At 35.1% G+C, this 18,660-nt stretch overlaps 2 protein-coding genes across 4 annotated transcripts; both read right to left on the bottom strand.

Moving 5' to 3' along the window:
* Positions 1 to 569: 569 nt before the first annotated feature.
* On the bottom strand, positions 570 to 7,420 carry LOC101211493 (pentatricopeptide repeat-containing protein At1g18485). Of its 2 annotated transcripts, XM_004138162.3 has the most exons (5): positions 3,156 to 7,420; positions 3,000 to 3,073; positions 1,641 to 1,744; positions 1,279 to 1,333; positions 570 to 1,185 (listed from the first exon to the last, which is right to left on the bottom strand). In XM_004138162.3, exon 1 carries the CDS (start codon positions 7,162 to 7,164, stop codon positions 4,192 to 4,194), a length of 2,973 nt encoding a protein of 990 aa, XP_004138210.2. In that variant the 5' UTR covers positions 7,165 to 7,420; the 3' UTR covers positions 570 to 1,185; positions 1,279 to 1,333; positions 1,641 to 1,744; positions 3,000 to 3,073; positions 3,156 to 4,191. The 2 variants fall into 2 exon arrangements, with proteins under 2 accessions (XP_004138210.2, XP_031735992.1); XM_031880132.1 differs by lacking the exon at positions 3,000 to 3,073.
* A 716-nt stretch (positions 7,421 to 8,136) lies between these two features.
* Positions 8,137 to 18,365, bottom strand: LOC101211243 (serine protease SPPA, chloroplastic). Of its 2 annotated transcripts, XM_004138161.3 has the most exons (13): positions 17,865 to 18,362; positions 17,088 to 17,271; positions 16,227 to 16,364; positions 15,976 to 16,146; positions 15,798 to 15,901; positions 15,402 to 15,469; positions 14,241 to 14,407; positions 13,877 to 13,946; positions 10,850 to 11,004; positions 10,059 to 10,164; positions 9,460 to 9,547; positions 9,228 to 9,371; positions 8,137 to 8,534 (listed from the first exon to the last, which is right to left on the bottom strand). In XM_004138161.3, exons 1-13 carry the CDS (start codon positions 18,291 to 18,293, stop codon positions 8,304 to 8,306), a joined length of 2,055 nt encoding a protein of 684 aa, XP_004138209.1. In that variant the 5' UTR covers positions 18,294 to 18,362; the 3' UTR covers positions 8,137 to 8,303. The 2 variants fall into 2 exon arrangements, 1 of the variants encoding a protein (XP_004138209.1); XR_004217960.1 differs by lacking the exon at positions 8,137 to 8,534 and having other exon boundaries at positions 9,348 to 9,371; positions 9,460 to 9,558; positions 17,865 to 18,365.
* Positions 18,366 to 18,660: the final 295 nt, after the last annotated feature.

Genomic DNA, 18,660 nt, shown 5'->3' with positions numbered 1-18,660 from the left:
GATTTGGCTAATAGTCAAATAAATTTAAAATTATACGTTTAACTTAAAATTTAGGTGGGTGAGATGATTAGCGTAAATTTTGAATCAATGGGTATTTTTAATTTATTTTTAGCTCAAAAATACTTACGAAACTTTTGGATAGTTCAAGATATTTTTACAACAAAACAAATTTTTAACAATTTTCATTCAAAACTAACTTGGAATCTTTTTTAAATTTTTGAAAATTTAAGAGTATTTACACCAACTACAAATTTAATGACATTTTTTTATGATTTAACCATTTTGTTAAACTACAATAACTAAATTTTAGTTATAAACTATATGTAATAAATTCTAAAAAATACCAAACTTTTAGTTTAACCTCAATTATATATTTCTCTTATAAATAGTTGAAGATCACTTATGTTCCTCAATTTTCACAAAAATAATTAGTCCACAAACTTTGATTTAAAATGATTTAATCTATACTCTTAAATTCATATCAATTTAGATATTGTAACATATTTTAATATTTATCAACCTTTCGCCATTCCAAGATGAGCATAGGTCAAACAAATTGAACATTCAAATTTTCATAAGCAACGAACTCTCTAGTAGATTGGATATACCTTAATCAAATTTTGGGTATGAAAAGTATCTTATACAAATCAATGTTAAATTTTGCTGCTCCTAGTGGCTAATACATGCCAAGAATAATTGGCAATCACTGATTTCTTGTTTAAGTTAAAATCGAGACAATGTAATTTAAGTGCGAATATTTGTTATTTGTTACCGTTAAAAAGGAGTGGTTGCAATATACCTTTAAATTTTCAAGGGCATAAATCGAGTCCTTAAACTTATATAAGTAAGCAAAATGGATTCTCATCCTCACGTAATTGTAGAAACTATAACAATTATTTAGGTTTGAGAGTTCAATTTTTTATCATTTATAGTTTAATTTAAATACTTGTATAAGTTTGAGGACTTGATTTTTACCCTTAAAAGTTAAAGGGGGTATGGTTTTTGCAATTTACCCGAAATCCTGCAGTCCCACCCCCAGACTTCATCTTATATCATCCATTCTTCTTCACAGCATGCTTCCCATTTGAGATGGCGCTGTGGCTTTCCATGGCGGATGTTGAACAGCTGCTTCTATGATCTTCAAAACCCTGCAAAGGATCAGCTAAAGACCTTGTACAAGGCCACCTGTATAACATAGATTCATACATAATTTATCTCATGATGATCAATAACAATGACAAACAACAAAGATATATGAAAGCCAGTTCTTGAATATACTTGCTCGACTTTATAATCTCGTTGTCGATTGTTGTGTTCTCTTCAAAGATGTTTCCTGCAAAATGGTGGATGTTTCCATATGAAGGAATGAGGGCATCAATAATTGTTTTTCTGAACGTATTTAACTGTTTTTGGTCACAAATAATGGAAAAAGAAAATTAAAAGAACAAACAAGATATGGTATTTCTAGAATAACAATTGCTAGTTCTTTTTACAATGGACACTCTTCTAAAATGCTATCGTTTTAAACTGATTTGATTTGGTTTCTGCTCATATCAAATATTATGAGATTGTAAGAACAGGAAAAGAGGATAGAGCCTGGGATAAAATTGATAAAGAAGCAAAGGGCCATTTGTACCTACCTCCATAGAGGTTTTTCTTGGAGAAGTATTTGGCCATTAGGCGTTGAGCGTAGTCAGCTTCATATTTCTGGTACTTCTCAATGGAAGTGAAATTATCAAAATCTCTGGAAAGAATAAAGAAAATAGCACGACATTGAGCCACTATCACTATCTGAAGGAGAACAAATTCTCGTTAATTTAGTTCTTGAAGTCACAAGGTCCAAAGGAGACTATTGACATACATTCAATATATAGAATCTAGATCATAGGAAGCAAGCAAATAAGAGTTCTTAAACAAGGCAGTACACAAATATTTTTCTCTGCAGGAGAAGGCCAGATAGGGGACGTCTCTCCATAGAGTGATAGATAAGGGAGAGTGGAGGCCATAAACACCTCGGGTAATTGAGAAAAAGAAAAGTTCACCACTAAATTGTCTCCTTCCCATATTTCACTAAACAAGAAGTCTAACTGATGGTAATACAATAGGCAGTCTCCATATGAGAGCTAACAAAGAGAGCAATTTCAAACATGTAGCAGTTGATGTAACTAAGTTTTCATGAGAGTGAGAAATGAAAAAAAGAAGAAAAACCAGCTTCCATTGGTGGTGGTTTTTGTTTATATCTTGACTTAATTCGATGATTTTCAGTTCAGTCAAGTATTAATAAACTAGATAGCAAGTACTGACTGACTGTTAAGCCTTTCAAATTTCAATGATGAGCAACAGAAAATTCCCCATCAGAACTAATCTGACAATGATGTCTCACACACTTGAATAATCAATATCTAACCAATCACAACTTAGTTTTATGGGTAATCTATTTTGTCCCTTTGAATGAGATTCAATATCTTATTTGGAAAAAAAAGGGGGAAGTTAGTGACCAAACATCTGTCTCATTTTAACGTCCTACCATTCTAAGAACGAGCACTACAAATTCAAAAACGGAAAAATAAAATAAATTCTCCGAGGTTCCATTTGTAGTAATTTTATATCCTTACGCTTGAGAAAAATCGAATCTTTCGAATTTTGACTTTCATTGATGATATCCACCAACATTAGTTCCGATTAAAACTGGAGATCACGCAAACAACGAACTAGGGTTTTCCACACATCTCTTTTTTCATACAAGGGATTGATTTTTTTTTTTTTTTTTTTTAAAAAATAACTATGAAGCTCGATTACGAACTCTTTTCATCTTCTTCCCTTCGAAAACAAAAAACAGAGTACAGAGTACAAAAGCAATTTCAATTTACATAATCAATACATTTCCCTCGTCCAATATTCAAACAAATCAGAGGAAAAACCATCAAAAAGATCGCAAGAAACAGTAACGACTTAAACTTGAAACCAAGCCACAGAGGAAGAAAAAGAAAAGGGCATACTCAAATTGATCTGACAAATCGGGTTTCTTCTCCTCGGCATTAAAAAGTCCGTCATTATTGTTTGCAGCCTCAGCCTTGGAAGAGATTGAAACCCAAGAAGAATCAACAGAAGCCCCAGAAAAAGAACGAGAGAGAGAGTAAAGAAGAAAAACATACCAAATTTTTCCGAGGGGAAGGTTGGGTAGCAGAATTCTGTGAAAGAGAGGCCGACGGAGGAGAGGCCGGAGCTGATGCAGAGGACGGCATGCCGCTCTTCAAATCACTCTTCTATCTTCTCGATTTCCCAACGGCGAATCATATCAGCAAATAGACGACGGAACTTCGAATCGTAAGAGAAATAAATAACAGTGCTACCAAAAATTTCTCTCATCTCTTGAAATATTTGATTAGTTTCTTATTTAATTGCAAATAAAATCGATTGCTATCACCTTACAATTTTTCTTTTATAATTATTAAGAATTTGAGTATATTGTTACTATTGTTATATAATTGACAATCATACCAATTATTCCTAAAGTTATTGAATGCATCATAGATTCATACTTGTAGTTATTTGATTGATTTAGATTCAATAATTATTTGTTGATTGATTAAATATCTAAACCAAAAATATCCTCATAATTTTTTTTTTTTTTTTGCTATTTTTGTAAAACTCTCAGATGCAAATCTAGATTTAAGTTATTATTACATTAGTTAAAAAAAAATTTAAAAATTGGGTCAGTGAAAATTTTGTCCACTTTTTAAAAAGAAAGTGAAAAAAAAAAAAATAATAATAAGGAAGGGTGGTTTTTCTTGTGTACTATAGTTTTTTTTTTAGAGAAAATCTAAAACTTTATAAATACAATAATTGGGTGAATCTAAAACCTATAAAAAGTTTGGTGAATTTTGGTATACAAGCAAAATTAAAAAAAATGAAGTCATTATTGATATTTTGCTAATGCAATTTCTCTTTTTTCCATTGTCCTCCCAATATAGATTGATGGGTATGGGAAGAAGTTTCCTTAGGAACCCATTGATAAAAAAATTGATATTGAAATTATTTTCAGTTAGCTCTATGATTTTAAAGTAAATTTAAGTTAAATCAAATTTCAATTTAATATCTTAAAGCAAATAACTTTACCATAAGGGAGGGGTGATTTTAAATCTTGAAGAAGAATCAAGAAACAGTAATGATCTTCTTCTTCTTCTTCTTTTACCAGTAATCTCCACATGAACAAATCCCTTTTTTGAAGTGATGAAAACGCTTGTTGTCTCTAATAACAATTTCTCTTTTAGCAGCTTTACTTATATACTTTGCTGCATTGTGACAGTCTCTACAAATTCTTAGATTTTTGGAGATTCTCAATGTAGTTCCTTCTTTAGTGTTTAAGAACCCAAAACAAATTGCAACCTTCTCACTATGCCCTTTCAATATCTTCCTCTTTTCCACCTCTTCCAATTCATGAAGAACACAACTACAATCAGGTGTGTACCCAATTTCCACTATCTGTTTCTCCAATCTATTCCACATCTTTCGTATCTCGTCTGAACTTGGATTCGAGTTTTCCCCAGCTATAAAACTATAGACTTTACCTCGAAGTTCAATCCAACTGCACCCAACATCTTTCTGAAGGCTGAGATCCTTCATTTTCTGTCTCACCATTCGCACAACATCCCATTTTCCTGCTGTTGCATACAAGTTAGAGAGTAAAATATAGCTGTCAGCTTTGTTTGCTTCTAGTGCTAACAATTTTTCAGCAAACTTCTCTCCCATTTCTAGATCAACATAAGTTATACTCGAACTGAGCAATGAGCTCCAGATTTTAGCATCTGGTTCTTCAGGCATTTCGTTTATGAAGTTTAATGCCTCATTTAGTCGGCCTGCTCTACCGAGCATGTCGATCACACAGGCATAGTGCTCCAGTTCTGGCTCTAATTTGTACAAAGTTTGCATTTGAGCTAGATAATTCAGCCCCTCTGATACCAATCCAGCATGACAACATGCCTGAAGAACTCCTAGAAAAGTGAACCTATCAGGTTGCTTATCTGATCTTTTCATATCCTCAAATAGCTCCACGGCCTTGTTACCTTGTCCATGAACACCAAATCCTGTGATCATGACGTTCCATGAAGCCACTTCTTTGCCATTTAACCTGTTAAATATTCGTTGAGAATGTCCCAGAAAGCCGCTTTTGGCATACATGTCCATGAGCGAACAAGCAACAAAATTGTCTTCCATTAGACTGTTTTTTAAGGCAAAGCAATGAACTTCTTTTCCGAGACCAAGAGCTGATAGCTGTGAGCAAGCCCCAAGAATACTCGCTATGGCAATCTCATCAGGTTCAAGTCCGTCAGAAAGCATTTGACGAAACAGAGAGAGAGCTTCGTTTGGAAGTTCATTTTGAGAATAACCAGAAAGCATCGCATTCCAACACACTGAGTTTTTGTCTCCCATCGTTTCAAAGTAAGTTCTGCCGTAGAAAGGTTTAGAACAATGGAAATAAAGTGATAACAAGGAGACAGCAACAAATGAATTCATCTCTAACCCATTCCTTAGCACAAATCCATGTATCTCTTTGCCATATTGTAGAAGTCCCAAACGGCCACAAGCCAATAGTAGGCTAACAATGCTAAAATCGTCAGGAAGAATGCCCAAACGTGTCATCTCAAAATAAAAGTCTAAAGCTTTTATCGGATCACCATTTTGAGCATGTCCACCAATGACTGCATTCCAAGAGCTCACTGACTTCGTATTCATTCCAAAGAAGACGTGCTCAGCAAAAACCAATGATCCACACTTTGCATAGGCTGCTATAAACGCATTATTTATCAATTCTTTGTATTGAAACGAATGTCTAAGTGAATATCCATGAAGTGCCCTCAAACTCAACAGTTCAGATTCTTCCAAACAAGCAGGTAACAAATTCAAAATGGTGACCTCATTTACTTCCATCAATTCTTCTTCCATCCACATCTTTCTCAACAGATCGAATGTTTCAAATACGAATCCTTCCCTAGAATATGCACCAATCATGGAATTCCAAGAAACTACACTTTTGTTCTCAATCTTACGAAATAAAATCGCTGCTTCTGATAAGCAACCGCATTTTGAGTACATGTCAATCAAAGCATTACACACCATTAGTTCATGAACAAGCCCCAGTTTCACTGCCATCCCATGAATCACCATTCCCACATCTACATTTCCTTCTCCTGAACACACAGGCAACAGAGTTACCATTGTAGCAACATCCGGAATCAATCCATCGCCACTCTCCAAAAGACTTCTAAACGCCCTATAAGCTTCCAGCCAAAATCCATTCTCAGAAAACCCACGAATCAACGAATTCCAAGAGATCAAGTTTTGTTCAGGCATTTTATCAAACAACTCGACGGCTTCGTCTAAAAACCCACATTTCCCATAAAGTGCAATCATCGCATTACCCACAAACAAATCCATGATCAACCCCATTTTCACCGCCATCCCATGAACCGATTTCCCCAAATGAATATCACATTTCCCAGTACAAGCCTTGATCAAGCAAGGAAATGTAAAATTATCAGGTTGAAATTCAGTTACCGATATCAACTCAAGGAAAGTGTGAATTGCCTCGTCGTACAGTTCATTTCTAACGTACCCACTAACAAGTGCATTCCATTGAAACAAATTCTTATTCAGCAAACGATCAAAGACCAATCGAGATTCCAAAGGATATCCACAAATGGAGTACATTGTGATGAGACGGGTATTGAGGACAAAGTCGCCGCTGAACTGAGAGGAAACGCACAACATTTCATCAAGTTTCCGGCCAATTTCGACGTTTTTATACTGCCCACATTTCTGCAATAACATACCCATGGCCTCTTTTCTCTGAGCCAAATCATACCCAGCATTGTTCTTCCAGGCTCTCTGAAGAAAATCGAGAGCTCCATTGAGATCACCCGCTTCACAGAGCTTGGAAATCTCTTCGAGAAGCGAGAGCTGAGAAACCGGGTTGACGGATCGAGATTGATGGGATTGAGTTCGAGCAGAGACAAAGAAGTACGAAGATTTTGGAGTTGAAGTTGAAAGAAGGGAATTTTTTAAAATTGATATGGGAGTGGGAGGTGGAGTTGGAGTTGGAGTTGGTTTATACATGATCGGAGAGCGGTGGCAGCCAGAGAATAGCGGCGCCACCACAGCCATTGAAGAGAGCTTGTTGATGGAAATCGTTCATGTATTTTAGTTTTTCTTATGCAGTTATGTATTGAGTTCAAAATTTAGTGTATTAGATTTTTGTGAAGATGATGAACAAAACTATACATAGCATTTTGTTCTTGTTATTCGTTTGTGCTCATACTCTTTTCTATTTTTGTTCTAATACCAAACATGTATTCAACTAACGGCTTTTATACATTACGGCTATTCCTCATTCACTCTCTAGTCTTACATGCACTCTTATTCGAAGCTTTGAAGAAAAGGCTAAGCATTGACAGATAGTTTGTAACCTCGCCAAAGACACTCCATTGTTTTCACATCTCAAACAACATTTTAAACGTGAAATTTGGGTTGGGACTTATCTAATTTTGCTTTTAGTTTTTACGCTTCAAATATATATATTATATATTTAGGATTTTAAAAAATAGATGAATTGACGAACTATTTATGTCCAAAATTGCAAAAGTAACAAATTTAAAAAGATAATACTCTAATAGCCTTCTGATATCACCAATTAGTTGCCAACCTGCTGTTTTTTTCTAAATATTCTTTTTTGTTATTTAATACAATTTCTCTTTTATCGATTAAATTATACCTCTATCATTAAAGATTGTACTTATTTTCTCAACCTTCTTAGCAAAATTCTAAAAACAATAAGAAAATTATAAAAAATAGTAAATTTGTCAAAATATTTAAATTTTCAATTCTATTACTAATATAATAGACAGTGATATATTTCTATAGTGACGTTGATAAACAATGATAGAAGTGTATCGGTTTTTATCATTTATAAAATTCAAAATTTTGTTATAGCACGTGAATATTTTAGTTTATTTTACTATATTTGAAAATGTCGAAAACAATATATGGTTAATTATTAGTTCGAGATTTGTATTGATATAACCTCAAATTTTAGAAGTATAAAGAAAAAAAAAAGGTAAAAAGGAAAACAAAACTATATTTATGCATGGAAAAGATGCTAATTTATTAAATCAAATGACATATATTATCTATCTATACATTTCTTGTTTAGTTGGGACATCCTATTATCGTATCATAAGAGTATGTTCCAAATAATGGGGAATTGAGAAATTAAATATGGGTTTTAATAACGGCACCAAAAAAGGTTAGAGGGAAGTGAAGTAATCTTTAATGAAATTAAGTATGGGATTACCATAAGAAAATCCCTCCATTCTCTGCAGCATAATCCCTTCCATACGAGCTTGGACTCCTTCTCCCAAAGAAAGGTCTTGGAGCAGATCCTTCATTGTCCTGTCAACTCCAATAATTGTACTCCCTACTCCGCTTAGTATCTCCGGTAGCGTTGGCGACGGTCGTGATAATTCCACAAGATTAACCTTTTTTTACCATGGTGGAAAAAGAGAAAAAAAAAGACACTAATCAGTTTCTCGAGTAGAAACAAAATACCTACTCACACAAGAGTCTCTTTAGAATGACTTTTAAAAGTTCGAAAAACACTTTTTCTTTGAAGGTTATGAAATTGACAAATAAAGTGTAAAAGACATACACGATAAAATTGGTATACAGATTTGCATGGTTTACTAGCTTGTTTGGGAGGTTGGAATGTAATCCTGAAGAGTGAAAATGGTGGGAAAGAAGGTTGGCCGGGCTGAAAATGGTGGCAAGAGAATATAATAGGGATTACAAATCGAGCCCAAGGCTCTCAATTCAAACATGGACTTGATATTAAAACCCACTACATTCCAACCTTCCAAACAAGAGTGTGTTAGCTACATCTACCGAAAGAGGAAGACTAATTTTACTAATAGAGAGGAATATCATATAATACAAATTGCTGGGGCACTAGTAGCTAGTGGGATTAGAGGTTTTATATACAATGTACCATTCTAAACTCTAGTGAGACCGGTTCTTAGTTATTCGAAATGCCAGATAACCGATTGAAGGCATACCAAAACAAGACTTCAAAACATTTCTTTTAGAAAGTTATTCTTCCAAACAAATCTTAATTCTAATTAGGAAAGAAACAAGTGGTAGAAAAATTTAATGAAAAATTTAATAAAAAATTGAACCTGGCTGTCTTGAGAAATGTTGGCTTTTAGTTTTGCTATTGCAACAGCCCGAGAAAAGCCACCAATAGCATCCACTAAACCACGGGATGCTGCATCTTTACCGGTCCAAACCCTTCCCTGTGCAACTTTCTCCATCTCATCCACCTATTAGGTATTAAGACATTAAAATGACAAATTCATAGAAATAACAAAAGAAAAAAAGAAAGAAAGAGATCCTTGATGAACAACATACAGTCATAGATCTGGAAAAGGCTGCTTTGTCCCGAAATTGCTTGTACGCATTTTGTGCAGATTTGGCAAAGAGTTCTGCTTCATCCGGTCTGATCAGAAACTGGTAACCTTTAATTATTGATGGGAAGAAGCACTAAGAATGAAAAATTAAACGACTTGATCTAATTCTAAACCGTATCAGATGTTAAGACCTTTTTATTATTGGCGAAAAAAGGATGCAAGATGTAAATGAAGTAAAACAGAGTACTAAATAGTCAATGGTGAGTAGTGTGAATCGTGATATATATTTGCTTCTTCTGTAAAAATGAGGCAGGCATATTTGGTAAGATGAGGTGAATCGTAAATCAGGATACTAGTTTTGATGGATGCCTGAAAGCGACTAAAATTCATGTTGAAAATTCGTTCAATTTCAACTTTGAGTTCAAGCATAATTTATTTAAGGTATTTCATGGAAGAATGATTAATGTGGTTGAACCCAACAAATTCTAATGTCAGAGTATCGATGGACTCGGTACCCACTACACCTATTGGTCACGTCTACCTCGTTTGACAATTAATATGGGATACCACAATTCTATTTGCTCTTGAGAAATATTTTACCTGAAAGGTCGTTGTTCAGCCGCAAGAAGCTCAGCAAACCTTCCCCTTGAAATGATTTCCTTGTTAAAGCCAATCTTTTCATATAGTTTCCCCAAGTTAAACTTCCCTACAGCCAAAATAAATCATCAACACCAAAGTTCACGATAACACAAACAGATTTCACCCGAGGATGTACAACTACAAAAACAATACTGCTTCTATTATCTTTTGATTTTTAATGATGCAGGTGAGGGAATTCATTTGTCTTTCCTATTAAATCTTTTGATTTTTAATGATGCAGGTGAGGGAATTCATTTGTCTTTCCTATTAAATAAGTTGGTACAATTTAAAAGGATGGAAGAGGAGGGGGGGATATCGATGGAAACTTTGACTACAACTATGGCTTTGGTCCAGATTTGTCACTCTAAAGCATACATCCATTCCCCCCATTTGAAATCAAGAACGTGGATAGAATCCCAACAGGTCCAAGGTTAGATAGGCAAGCGTAGGCAACCATGGTGTTTCGGTCCTTTGTCCTTGCTCTTGTAGGTTGGACCATAAATCTTTTAAGTTGCTTCAAGGTAGGAAGTTCAATGGTAAATTTTACCTTGGGAAAGAAATTCCAAAAGCTTTAGGTTATTCCTAGACTTGGGTTCTCTCCGTTTGGAGAAATTTTAAAATAACTTAACTAAATCCTTTGTCTACAGCAGTTTTACAAAAGATAAATATAAGAAAGAAAACAAACAAAACAGGGAGAGAGTATTGCACATTTCAACATATTCTTTCTTCGTTGCAGATATTTATTAATTTACCTGTGACAACTCCGATAGAACCAGTTAAGGTTAGATCTTCTGCAACAATTGTCCCAGCTGCCATTGCCATATAGTATCCTCCACTGGCAGCCACATCAGCCATGGATGCAACAACAGGTTTTGATGCAGCCAGAAGTCTGATTTCTCTCCACATCCTGTGAGCCATAGAGAAATCAACACACAATATACCCATTCTCAGAGCCAAGAGTAGAAATGATATCCAACAACTTGTGTGCTACAAATATAGCATCGATCAACTGAAATAGAAATATTCTCAGTATTAATATAATTAGATTATTCTTAGGAGATATTATTCTTAGGAGATATTATTCTTAGGAGATATTATTCTGGAGATATTATTTGATATTATTTCCTTAAGTGTATTTCTCTATGGTTATATATAGGCTTGTATCTCTATTAAGTAATTAAGGAAATATAGATTGATTCCATAAAATCAACATGGTATCAGAGCTATAGGGTTTTAGTCTCCTTGTATTCTAGCCGTCACATCCCCGCTCGTCTGCCTCCGTTGATTCGTCGACGGAGGCAGAGCCATACCCATCAGTAATCAATACACATCATGTCTCCAAGTAATTCGCTCTGCCTCCTAGATCAAAATCCTCGTCTCTGATTCTGCTGCCGCCGCCACTACTCCTTCTGCCATCACTGCTCCTTCCATCCACCCAGTTCGTCGCACTCTCGACCCAGTTCGTCGCACTCTCGACCCATATCCGCTCTCCATTCGTCCTCACTTAGATCTACTTGTGCGCACATTGCAAGCACCGATTTGTTCGTGCATCTCTGTTCGTGTCTTCGACTTCCAGATCCGTGTTTTATTTCATCTTTCGCCTTCGAATCATACTGTTCAAGATCAGACCGACCTGCCGCCGCCGCCCTTTACTCGTACCAGACAATCTCTTTAGATTGAAGACTCCCGATCCTGAAGAGGGTGAATCTTTGTTCAGATCCATGATCCACCGCTCCGCTCCACTCACAGCCGACGACGCACAGGTTCGGCTTTGTCCGCTCTCCATTTGTGAAGCTCGCCGTCATGAAACGCATCTTCTCTTTTTGCGAAGAACGCCGCAAAGTTCTCTATCTACTCAACCTCTCAGTTCTCTTCAGTTTTCGTTCTGTTCATCCAGATTTCCTGTTCAGTTTGATTCTGACTTGCTTTAGTTTAGTTCGTTCAGTTCCATTCTGATGACGAAACGCTCCTGCCCAATTCAGACCACGTTTTCATCCTGATTTGATTCTACTTTGCTTCAGTTTTGCTCTTTCATTTTGCCCCCGGAGTTCTTGTTTCGTTCTTCCTAGGTTCTGTTATAGATCTCTATACGAGGATCTATGTTTCTATCCCAGAAGTTCTTCGTTTCGCTCTTCGTGGGTTTGTTTTAGCCTAGAAGTTCTTTGTGTGTTTGTTCTTCGGGTTTTTTATTCTATTCTAGATATATTGTTTCTTTTCTTAGTTCTTAGCAAACTCAAGTTTGTGATTTCAACCTTGAGTTTGAGGGAGGGTATTAATATAATTAGATTATTCTTAGGAGATATTATTCTTAGGAGATATTATTCTTAGGAGATATTATTCTGGAGATATTATTTGATATTATTTCCTTAAGTGTATTTCTCTATGGTTATATATAGGCTTGTATCTCTATTAAGTAATTAAGGAAATATAGATTGATTCCATAAAATCAACACTCAGAATGGAAATGAAACCCATTAACCCAGAGTATATTGATTCCATTTGTCAGGGCACGGTGTCGGATGTAATTTGGGTTCTAATGATTTCACAAATATGATCTATTTGGAACAAAAGGAACAGGCAGCTGGCCCTAGATGAGTCCTCCAGAGTTCTTCAGGCACATATATATAGCACAACGCAAATATAACAAAATTTAGATTTAACTCTTAAAATCTATCGATAATAGACCATACCAGTAGTAGGAGTCCATCAGTGATGGGTCATATCATTAATAGAAGTTTATAAACCTAATTATTAACTCTACAAGTACTATCCATTGCAATTATTCTTTCTTTTAACGAAAACAACTTTTACTGAGGAAAAAAAACGAAAAAATACATAGACACCAAGCCCACATAAAAGAGGGAGACTTCCTTTACATAATTCTCTTTGTAATACACAACATTATCTCATTCATGTAGATTGGCGGGCTTTCTTTGTCTAACCCTCGGTTTAGAGTTTTTAGACTTAAGGATCTATCACCTGGTTTTGCGGCTGTGTTCTCAAATGGGCAGTATAATTTGACTTCTTTCTCATCGAAAAAGAAAAATCGCTAACAATATCACAAAATAAATGCTAAGGAACAAACGTGATTAAAGGCCTTTTCTGGAAATGAAAAATTAACTATAAACCCATCCTAAATAATGAACAAAAATGTTAGTTAAAAAAAAACCAACATTAGCCCTATGAATGGTGAATTAGAATTTTTCATCTTCCGTCTTATCTCATATAATTTCAACGGCCAAAACAATTTCCAATACATGCAATCTGACCACATAATTATTTGAAATGTTTTTTGAAGCATCCATGCAATCCATTTATAGTATCTGAAATTCATCGGTAACTCAGATAAGCATCCTTGACAAAGATGTCTAGTGTAATCCATTTTTCATTACTTGATAGTTGACATCTACCACGTGGCACGTACATTATAGAGGATATGGTAGCAGGACTTTTCATTGATCAAAACTAATAAACCTTATTCATCAACTCTATTTTCGTTTATAACTCATTACTGTAAATGGGATGAGAAGAAAACTCTTTGGATATTAAAAGGAAAACTTTTTTGGCTTCTATGGTTGGAGGGGATTATTTTAAGATAAGTGAGTTTACCTGAAGGGAAAGAATGAGATGTTATTATACACGATAAAACAAACAAAAAATTGTATATTTTTGTTTCAAAACAAATTGTGATTATTTGAATACGAAGGTATGATGCCATCAGAAATAGATTTCTTCAGGTATCACATAAAGAATGACATTGCTGGTACACTAGCACTTACAAATCAGAAGCCAGAGCATCACCTCCAGGACTGTCAATTCTGATGATGGCAGCCTTGAATCTTTTCGACTCTAAGTACAAACAAAGAGAGGGTTGAACAAAAGAAATGCATAATAAGCAATTTGTGCTTGCTAAAGTTTTAATGATGGAATGCTGTGCCCGTAAGATAAAAGTGGTATTGTGTGGTTCTTAAAAGTTCACGAGCACATTTTGCAAGGCATAATCTTAAACTAATAAACTATAGAACCGTATGTCTCCATCTCTTTCTGTGTTCACAAGGTATGAGCTCGATGATCGTAATGAGATAAATAAAAGATGGCACCGTGCCAATACACCATTCAACGATATTTAAATGTTGTGCTTACCTCTAACAGTTCGAATCTTCTCAATGAATTGCTCCCCAATAATACCAGAACTAGGAACACTTAAAGGACTTCTTACACGAGTAATGCTTCCTCCAGCTCTGATCACAGCTATTTGGTCTCCACCTCCTGATAAACCAACGGTCCATTGCCTAACTCTAGAGTACTTCCTGTGGTAACCAACATAAATGGGAATAATATTAGTACGAAATTGGAGAACAAATCAAATGTATATGGACTAAATAATCAGCCATAAGTTGTAACCAAATAATATTAATATGCAAAATGAACTGGCTCAATAATGAGTGAGAAAAATAAAGTTCAAAGAAGCCAAATGGAAGCAACGACCTTACTTGAACAAGATATGTTTTATAACACAGTTCTAAAGATGCAAAATAGGAGCAAGCAAATGGAAACTTTCCATTTTACACATTTCTACGGATGATAGAATTATACAAACATTTCACTTAAAGAAAATTAAAGTATATTTTCATTAAAAAAATTAAAAGTAAGATAAAAGCACAAGAAACGCCCTCTCCAAAAAAAAAAGGACACAATTACGATACTCTGTGGGTACCAGTACAACTACGTCAAAAGAGGTAATTTGTCATTTATCCCTAAAAATAATTGAGAACACCACACCTGAAAAAGAAAATGACAAGAAATACAATTTTAAAGGTGTTTGAGATTTTTCTTTTCTTTTCTAGCTACACAAAGAAAAGAAGAAGAACAATAACCATAACAGCCAGCTGAAAGATGATAACAATGTAAAATTGACTCTTAAGGCAAGAATCTTCGAAATTTCCCGTCACACCTCAAAAGGCTGAGTTCTGTGCCTACAAAACCTCTTTCTATATGGAATTGAAGGGCACAAAAGTAAAATGCAATAATTGGAATTTAACACGGAAGGCTCAAAAGTCGCAACTAAGTATGATGAATGAATTAAGGTCTTAAAAAATGGAGTTTGAGAGATATTGTGATCTATTGTACAACTGCAAGTACCATAACAATTTAATAGAATAACAAACATTAGTTTTTTTAATTTAAAATTACAAGAAGTACGGAAAGTACAAAGGGAGAGGGGAGAACAATGTACGAGACAGCATGAAAACCTAATAGAAACCAAAATAAGTAATGTGACAGAATATCTCTGAATTTAATAACCTGTAATCAACCATGGGAACCTTTTTGTCCTTCGGCAGACCAAGTCTTTCACTTAGCATAGAGAGAACCTGTAAATTACAGATGACAAAACCCAATCTTTAAAGTGAAAAACACAAATTAAACGCTAGTAGCCTCCCCTTGGAGTATTCTACTAGTAGATTTTGCAAATGCCGTTATTTTCTTGTGCCGATTAGAGTAATTATTTAAAGCTTCTTTAGCTTTTAGTTCACTTTGCATTCCCACTTTTGTTAATCTCCACTGAAACTCGTTACTCTCCAAATAATTTATCTTCCGTAAAGTACACAAAATCTTTGCTACCCCTAACTCGAAATCCCAAACTCAAATGCATCAGCAAATATTTATTTCAAGCCCAGACAGGATGAGCACATTCAGTACCTCATCCTCGTACTGTATGTTGGTGATCCAGCCATCTTCTTTTAGTTTTTCAATTTGGTACACTCCTTCATTAATGAAGTTTTCAACATCATCTTTTTTCTTTCCTATCAAAGAAAAGAATAAATGTTTGAAATTCGTTAATAGAAAATAGCTAAAAGTTTCATGTTGACTTTAGTACCATTTGTTGAAGAAACTTTATCCAGCCAGTTGCCATAAATGTTATCAAGCAATGTCGTCAGCATTTCACAATTTTCTTCTGACATATTTCTCCGTGCTAGTTGATCACCAGCACTTTTATATTTACCTATCCTTTCCACTTGTGGTTCAATCCCTACTTTGTCAAAAATACCTGAAAAGCAGACACCTTGTTCAACCTCTTAAAACCAAAGTCTGAGTAGGAAATAAAGCAGAGGAAAGAAGTCACCTTACCTCTGAGAAATGAAGCTTGAACAGTCAGACCAAACAAAGAAACATAAGCACTTGGCGGGGCATATATTTCCTCACATGCACATGCCAGGTAGTACTCTTTCTCTTGGCATGTAGGAATATAGGCAACAACAAACTTACCTGAAAGCCAGTACATATTGAATTTGATAATTTCATTCATCTAAATTTAAAATATACACAAGCAGCTGTTTGATGAAAATAATGATTTCCCCAAGGCCCTTTATTAAGGGGAAAGACTGTGTGAGCTGTACTCATAAAATAGGTTTCCATACTTTTAAAATGTTCATTTTGTTCCTTGTATTGAGCAACCTTGAGCATAAATCAACTAGTCAAGACATTTTAACCTTGACGAAAGGCGGTTTGAATTACCACCCCAGATGTTGAACTCACAAAAAAAAAGAAAAGGAACTTAGGTTTTCCAAGAACGTTCGACCGACAGTAAATTTCCACTGCTATAGACATAGGATTTACTTGTTAGTATCCTCTTGTATTTTCATGCTCTACTTACTATTATCTATTGCAGGTTAAAATTTCAATCTATCATTTTATAAGTTATGGATATTGTATGCTACTCTCTGAATTATAACCATAGACTAAATAATGGTGAGATTAGATAGAAAGTAGAAAACAATAGAAGACATGGTATAGATTCATGCCGCACAGTGCCCCCGAGATATTCACTCAACTATTTGCATGAAATCCACCGAATTAATCACATTAATTAAAGTTCCCATAAAGGTTGACCACTGTTTTACATCCGTATAAGCTCAATGCAGATGGCTCTAATAAAAATTTGCATTGTTTACAGAGATTCATTTGGGCTGCTTAAAAGAGTTGCATTACCTGATTTTTTGAAATCGAGGATATGCCTTCGAATTTCCTCAACTTTACCCCACCCACAATTTAGAGCCTCAATTTGCAAATAGATCCCAGAAATACGAGGATCGTATGCAGCTTTGACAAAGTTCTCGCAGATTTGAGGTAGAGAAAGCCCTGAAGAGAAACGGCTCTTTAGCTGATCAGATATCTGAACATGAGAAAGACAGAGCAATCTCAACTCCAAAATTTGACGCAAACATTTTAAAATATTTCAGGAGGGAGAAAGAGACATCCAATTAAAGCTAAAATGTTAGTTATCAACAACGACAAATCCAGAACAAGTCGTTAAGACATTCCTCATCAAATATCATCAACAAAATTGCAATTATTAAGAAACCAAAAAAAAAAAATTATTTCCAGCCGCGAAGCCTGAATAGCGACCAACAAAAATTACATTCGAGAAACATTGAAGTATTTCCACAAAGTGTAACAATAGAACGAAAACACTGTTTCCAGTTGCGAAGCATGAATAGACAAATATCCATTTCATTCAAGCAATATTGAAGTATTTCATAGCTAATCACTTAGAGTGTGACATCAAAACGAAAACAATGTTTCCACCAGCAAAGCATTAATGGAGATCAACATCTATTTTCTTCCAGAAAATTGTAGTGTTTCCGTAGCTAATTACTTACGGAAAGAGAGTAACATAAAAACAAAACGTAACGAACAATCCACTCACACAAATAACTCATTTACAAACTAAAAAGCTGAGCAAGAAATCAAATTAAGAAACAGAACCTGCCCTCGCAATTTCATAGTCAAGACACTTCCCTTGCGGACGCGCTCCCAAGGAAAAGCCACCAGCATCTTAAGCTTAACCAAAAAGCTCCTCCACGGTCCAAATTTCTGGAACTCAAACTCTCCACTTGGATAATCCTCATCGCGAGTCCTGACGACATCGCTACTCATGGGAGCCTCGTTTGAAGCATCTGTTTCTTCTTTTTCAACGCGTTTGGTCTCTGGTGCATTGTCGTCGAATGCTCGAAGAGAGAAGCAGCGGCGTAAAGAAGAAGAGGAGGAGGAGGAGGAGGAGAGAGGGAGAGCGAAACGGCATTGTAAGGAAGAATAAGAAGAAGAGTTTGAGTTGGAGATTATGAATGAGAGAGTTCGGCGATTGAAGGAAGAAGCTAGATGAGGAGCTTGAAGATGGAGAAGCAGCTTCGCCATTTCTCTGCACACAGCTAACCGATTTTTCTCCACTCTCTGCTTATCGAAGCCAACAACAAAAGCATCGTTTTTCTTTTTCTTTTTTAGATTTTAATTTGTGAAAAAGGAAAAAGAAAAAGAAAAAGAAAAAAATGAATGACTTAAGGAATTGTTGTTTAATTTATGTCCTCATCTTAAATTACATTTTTAGAGCAATGCTATGGTTGACAACAACCTACCGTTATTTGTTACGCAGTAGAAAATGGGAACGCTTGGAATTATAGCATATACTAACATTTTTATGAATTATATCATTTTATAAGTTTATATCTCTTCCTCTTAAATTCCATTTTAAATAAAGCTATTATCAAATTATAGTAAATATTTT

The sequence above is a fragment of the Cucumis sativus genome, chromosome 1 (assembly GCF_000004075.3).
Source record: "Cucumis sativus cultivar 9930 chromosome 1, Cucumber_9930_V3, whole genome shotgun sequence".
Taxonomy (NCBI): domain Eukaryota; kingdom Viridiplantae; phylum Streptophyta; class Magnoliopsida; order Cucurbitales; family Cucurbitaceae; genus Cucumis; species Cucumis sativus.
This window is presented reverse-complemented; position numbering and strand designations above follow the sequence as displayed.